The following is a 6977-nucleotide window of genomic DNA, read 5'->3' as shown; positions in this document are numbered from 1 at the left end:
TCACATGAAGAAAGTGCTTATTTAAGAAATGAAATGTCACAAGTTCTTGCTTGTGCAATTTTTATCAATAGAGGAACACAAGGCATGAAGGTATACCAACAATACGAGCATGTATGTATACCAAGCAAAATACATATAAACACACACAAATTCAAAAGAGCAGCAAACATTTGGAAAAAAAGTGATTTTCTTTTTGCAACTAATAAAGGACAAATACTATTAGAGTTTCTGTGCATTTCTTAGATGATGATACATGTAACATCCTCTTATAAGCTTGATGGCGATGCATTCTCTTTGTTATATATACGCTGTAAACCCGGACAAGTTGAATTTATTTTAAAATTGGAGGAAGGTTGTTTCACTAAAAAATAAGTAATGTGAACTAAAACAAGGGTACAAACAACAATTCTAGTAATTTCAGTATAATTCAGCAAGTTTATTAAAGTTAACTTAAAGTTGACTTAACTTAAAGTAATTTGTAATATTAATTGCTCTGTCCAATGTCGCCACTTAGTTAACAGAGTTCAACGATTTTAGAACATGTACTGATAATTTTAAGTTCATTTAACTTGAATGTTTTAGTTTTTATACAATTAAAAGTTCAATGAACTAAGATTTTTTAAGATATTTTCAAAACTCAAAATATTAAGTGCTTTCAAAACAATACCTTCAATAACACATTTGCAGGTACAAGCATTCAATATCCAAACACAATGGCATACATACAGTACCATTTAGAAGAAAATGATTCGAAAAGATAGATTAGCATCTATTTTTCTATTAAATCTAAATGACGTATTTTGCAGCATTAGGCAGCATTACTAAACTGAGAAACTATTTCCCATCGTTTGACATCAGGGACATATAATTGGCAAAATGGCACGTAGTTGTGTTTTAATATATGCTTTGTGGTTTTGATACTTAGGCCTAATGTATGTTTTTTTCATTTAATATCTTAATATAATCTTTAAGAATGCAGAAGGAAGCAAGCCACACTGTTTCGTCACACATGACTGCAGAGGCATCTTTTATTTCAGTGAATGCACTTGTGTATGTGTACAGATTCATCCATCCAAGCACTCTTTAATGTCATTGCACGTATTCAAAAATAATTTGTGTGTAACAGTGTGTTATTTTAAAGGTGAATGAGGGTCCAGCCAGCAATTTTGGCTAAAAAAGGCTTAATTTGGGCTGTCAGTGAAACTCTAATATACGTCTATCATTGCCCAAGAATAGACGATGCTTATACATTTAAAACAAATGAAAGCAAACACTTTGAACACCTGTTGGATCGACTTACATGTTGGAATATCACACATCTTCCAGTTATTTTGGCAAAAATGGCATGTAACCAAATTCAAGGTTTAAACATTGCAAACAAACACAAAACAGACTAGGGTAAACTAACAATAACTTTAAAAAAAACTTTGACTGAAGACTTAACTTTATAATTCACTAGATACAACGAGACTTAACTTTAAACTGGGAATATACAAACAAAAGGGCATTAAATAGGGGGAAATAATGAGGGCAACTGGTGAGGGAAATGAAACAATAACAAGATAATTAATGAAGAGACGAGGGGGCGGATTCTGGAGATGAGAGAGAAAACAGCACATGGTTAAAGTCAACAAACAACAATGCCCTTGTGCTACACATAACACACATGGTGCTGTCACGATCCTGACAAAAAACTAGAACAAAACTATGACCATAAAGCCAGGATTGTCACAAGGATGCCTTCACTTGAGTCATTTCCTCTCTTTTTATCTGATGTTTTGCATTTTGCTTCATCAGAGTTTGGTGAACCGTGATCTGCAAAGTTGCATGAAGGGAAAAAGTGTGACCGGTATCTTTTAGACAGGTGCACAGTATTGTTGGAAAGTGGAGTACATTGAATATTTGAATAATTTGTTATATTTATGTTTATACTCTGAACTCCCTCCATCTGTCTCTTTATATTGGCCACAATCCACTTCTGACTTCCTGTTTCTTTACACCACGTTCCAAATTATTTTGCACATGCAATTTCTGTTTATTTTTCCAATACAAAATTAAAAATTGTATTTTACCCTTAACACTTATATGACAGTGTGGAATGTATTAAATTTAAATGAAATAAAATGTCAAAAGATACTTTAACACTTTATTGGTTAATAGTTAATGCAATAAGAATTATTATGTAACTTGTGTAAATACATTATTTATTTTACATTGTATTTGTTTGTTTGTTTGCTTCATTTTAATTCATTATATCATTATAAATTTGGTTAAAGTGCATTCTGCACAATAATTTGGAACAGCATATTTTGCATATTTTTCAAAGTATCAAAATATCTTTTGACATTTTTATTTCATTTAAATATAATAACATCCACACTGTCATATAACTGTTAAGGGTAAAATAGAATGTGTAAACTTACTGACTGTATTGGAAAATTAACAAAAATGTCATGTGCATAATAATTGGGAACGCGGTGTAATCCTATCCATCCCAACAAACTTCAATCTATGTTTCTTTGTCATTTTTCTAACAAAGACAGATTCATGTGACTGAGTGTTATGCAATATACATACATAAAGCAGGTTAAAGAAAAGGAAGGAAATAAGAGGCTAAAAAACAAGTTCTAGAAACTGTTGCTGTTTCTCAATTTGCATACTATTCATAGTCTTTGATCTTATGTCCCAGTCGGAATCACTTTCTTTGTCAAGTATGATGGGTTTACATGTACAAGAAATTTGTTTTGGTGTAGCACTACTTAATAATGACAGCAAAAAATAAATAATAAAAGAGAATAAATAAATGATAGTATGTTGTCGTGGAGTACCCAAATGGTCTACTATTGTCACTCATTGCCATGAGGAGGAATTAATAAATAAAATATGTGTATCTGTCTCTTTTGTTACATGTACTTTTTCTGCATATACAGATATTCACTGTAAAAAGTGAAAGTTGAATCTACTTAAATAAATTACTTCCATTAGTAATAAAAGTTTTTATCAACTTAAATGTTCTCACTTTAATTGAAAATTAGGATGAAAAAAAACGTTTAAAAATTACTTCAGTTGGTAACATCAAAAAAAAATTCTAATAATAATTTGAAGTATTTATTTTAAATTTTTAGTCACCTTTTACAGTATTCTAACACTTTCTCACAAACATACAGTTTAATAGAAAATATAAATTGGCGAACTGGTACAAAGCATATGATCTTTAATTGACTGCTTTTGTGATCCATTCTGTGAATAAGGGAGACAAGAACATGGGATGGGAAATAATATTACTGTTTAGGTCGTAGTCATGGTTGTCACTTTAGGGACGTCAATTTTTAGCGTGGGAGAGATTGCATGACTCACTATATGTGTGTGTTTGTGCATTATTTGAATTTAGAATCATGGTTTAAATTCTCTTTATAAATAACCCAAATTAATACATTTTGAAGCTAAAGTTGAGATAAGGTCTATACACATGGTGTCTAAAGGGGTTTACGCCAAATTACCACTGTGTAGCTGTGTGGTATGGCAGATTCAAAAGCTCCCAAGAGTCCTATAATTTTAGTTGGCTAGCCTAGCGAACGTTACTTTGGCAGGCTAATGAACAGCAGTACACCATGATAAATAGAAAATAAACAAATATTACTTTGTTTTTCCTGTTGTTTAAAATAATTAATGTACAATCACTTAAAGGAACATGCCCACATTTTGGGAATTTAGCTTATTCACTGGATCCCCCAGAGTTAGATAAGTCCATACATACCTTTCTCATCTCAATGTGTGCTGTAACTCTGACGCACCCCTGCTAGCTTAGCTTAGCACAAAGACTGGAAGTGAATGGCTCCAGCTAGCATACTGCTCCCAATTAGTGACAAAATAATGGCAACAATTTCCTATTTATATGTTGTGATTTGTATAGTCACACCGTGTACACACCGTGTTTACTGGCAGTTTCAATGAAAGGTTTTACTGGATGGATGTGTGGATCATGGGTGTACGTGCACCACATTCAGCTCTTTTGCATGGATTATGGTCAAAACAAATGTTTTATTGAGATTTACTGTGTTTGTACCAGTAGCCCCTAACTGCACTAATTATGCCGGTCTTACTTTCATCATAAACATTAAAAAGCCAGACAAAACAGCACACTCGTGTCTTTAGCTTTAGTGGCTCAACGGAAGTATTACACAAAGGAGCTCAAAGATGGCAGCGCCCACATTTACATAAAAAATAAAGTGGATAGACACACTTTGTTTGTATTCAATTGACATGTAAGCTGTAAAACGTTCTAAAATCTTAGGTAAAAGACACAGATCATTGAAATTGGTGTATAGTTGTCTAACACCGCAGGATCTCCCCGTTTAAACAGAGACACTAAGCTGATTTCCATATTTCCAGAACAAAACCAGTATTTAATGAAAGATTAAAAATATAAGTTAAAGGGGAGGTAATAATATTTGCAGCTAATTTCAAATATAAAGGATCCACATGGGCAAGGCCCAGTGACTTATTTGTGTCCAACGATCTGAGTGCTTTATAAACATCAGAGTTCTTAATTTGTTAAAATCTGAACTCCTTGTTTCTTGAATGACTTCTGCATTAATAAAACAAGGGTTAGAATCCGAACATGTAATATTTTGTTCGTCAAGAGGAAACAAAACACTTTTTCTGAGATACTAGAGGAATCCATATTTATACATGAAGGAAAACTAGAAAATGTTTTACTTACACTTAGCAGTTTATACTCAGATTATTTTAGTAAGCAGTATTTGCAATAAAATAATCAGCCTTAGCGTTTCTGATAGCAGCTGTACATCTATTTCGAACCTGTCTGAAGCAGATCCAATCAATTATGTCTTTCCCTATTGAGCTATACCAACAATTCTCTGAATGCAATAGTGTTTAACCATGTTTCAATATGTTTTAATTAAAATTTCCCAAAATAGGTTCACTTGCACCGCTTCTGGGTCCAACTGATCTGAAATTCCATAGGGAAATAACTAAAAATCACACTTTTATCACAGAAAGTTTTGCCGCCATGATCATATTATTATTAAGAAACTTAGCCCAGGTGTGTCTGCTTAATCACGCAAGTTTGCAGTTTGTTTGTGACAGTGTTAGCATAGGTTGTCCAATAGAAGTGTATTTTAATTAAGTTAATCATAATTTTACACAAGCAACACACATAAATCTCTGCTACAAATTAACAGTTAAAGTTTGTTTGTGGATCTTCTACAATTCTTCTACAATTACACCAAAAGTGACAGAAGTGCAATTGTTACAACTTTATTGTTTGTACAGTACATCTGTCTATAAAAGAAAGATAGACACATCTATGCATCTTTCATATGGCTAGGGATGCACAATAAAGACAAAATGATAATGATCAATCATTTCCCCTGATATTACATTTTAAATCAGGTATAAAACAAAGACATTTCATTTTTAGGAAACATATACCATAAATGTATTCAGAATACATCTGACTAAACTGACTCTTGTTTGTATTACAGAACATTCCTGTCCATTCAGTTTTTACAAAATGTTTACTCCAAGCTATGGAGACATCATGAATTCAACTCTAGAAGTCACCGATGATCCTGAATACCCAACCTATGACTATGACACTGAAATCTCTACCAGCGAGTCAGGACCACACTGCAGGGAAACAATATGTGTAATCACGGTTATTTTAAAAGTGATTATTTTCCTGCTTGGTATCGTTGGAAATGGAGCGGTGATCTGGATTGCTGGTTTTAAGATGAAGAAATCAGTTAACACAACCTGGTACCTGAGCCTGGCCATATCTGATTTCATTTTCTGCAGTACCCTCCCTATAACCATCGTCCATACAGTTACAGACAAGTGGTCATTTGGTCTCTTCATGTGCAAGTTCGTATCCTTTATAATGTTCCTCAACGTGTACAGCAGCATCTTCATTCTCGTCATTATAAGTGTGGACCGCTGTTTGACCGTCAAGTTTCCTGTATGGGCCCAGAATCATCGCTCTGTATTCAAGGCTTCGGTTGTAGTTGCGGTGACTTGGCTCATGTCAGTTTTGCTTAGTATATCACCACTGAAATTCAGAGAAATTGCTATTCAGGATACAAAACCGGTATGTTACAACAAATATGGGGGAGATCACAATCACCAAACTGTTGTACTCCTTCGATTTACTTTGGGGGTTTTAATCCCATTGTTCAGTATTTTATTCTGCTACTCCATCCTGATTTGCAAACTTAGGGCAAACCAATTATCCAAATTTAACAAGCCCTACAAGATCATGACACTTTTGATTGTGACTTTTTTCCTCTGCTGGATGCCATTTCATATTGTTGCTATGATAGAGTTTGACACATCTGAGGGTAACAAAGCCCATCATTTAGCCATTTACTCAGCCCAAAGAATAACCGCTACTCTTGCCATCTCAAACAGCTGCCTTAACCCATTAACACCAAAGATTGAAAAGGCCTTTGGGGCGACACAGTAGCTCACTATTGCCTCACAGCAAGAAGTCCCTGGTTTGAGCCCCGGCTAGATTAGGCCTTCTGTGTGGCCTTTCTCAAATCACACAGAAAGGCCTAAATATATATATATAATTTTATATACCAAATGTATACTTTATATAAAATTGGCATATAACTTGGAGGCTATTATGTGGACAAAAGATGAAAATTCTTTATATTTTCCTCCACCCCTCACTGAACTTCACTCCATGCATCCCAAATCCCATTTCTGGACCTGCTTATTATTATATTTGTGGGTTTGGAGATTTAAAGATATATAAGCTTGAGTTTTTGTATACTAAAATTAATAAATGTATAGAACTGATAGATGATGGATCAATGATATTTTTTCTACAACAAATGTAACTTGTCACTAACAATCTCTCTAAATCTTCACTCTTAGAACCGAGTTGTTAAAACAACATAATCAGTGTTAGTTTAGGGACAACATACTAAATGCGTTGTCCCAGAATACAC

At 33.7% G+C, this 6977-nt stretch overlaps 1 protein-coding gene across 1 annotated transcript; it reads left to right on the top strand.

The window, feature by feature from the left end:
* Positions 1-5408: 5408 nt before the first annotated feature.
* LOC141282217 (chemerin-like receptor 1) lies at positions 5409-6484 on the top strand. The gene has a single exon (XM_073814809.1). The coding sequence runs from the start codon at positions 5537-5539 to the stop codon at positions 6482-6484; it is 948 nt and encodes a 315-aa protein (XP_073670910.1). The 5' UTR covers positions 5409-5536.
* Positions 6485-6977: the final 493 nt, after the last annotated feature.

Source organism: Paramisgurnus dabryanus, chromosome 5 (assembly GCF_030506205.2).
Source record: "Paramisgurnus dabryanus chromosome 5, PD_genome_1.1, whole genome shotgun sequence".
Classification (NCBI taxonomy): domain Eukaryota; kingdom Metazoa; phylum Chordata; class Actinopteri; order Cypriniformes; family Cobitidae; genus Paramisgurnus; species Paramisgurnus dabryanus.
This window is presented reverse-complemented; position numbering and strand designations above follow the sequence as displayed.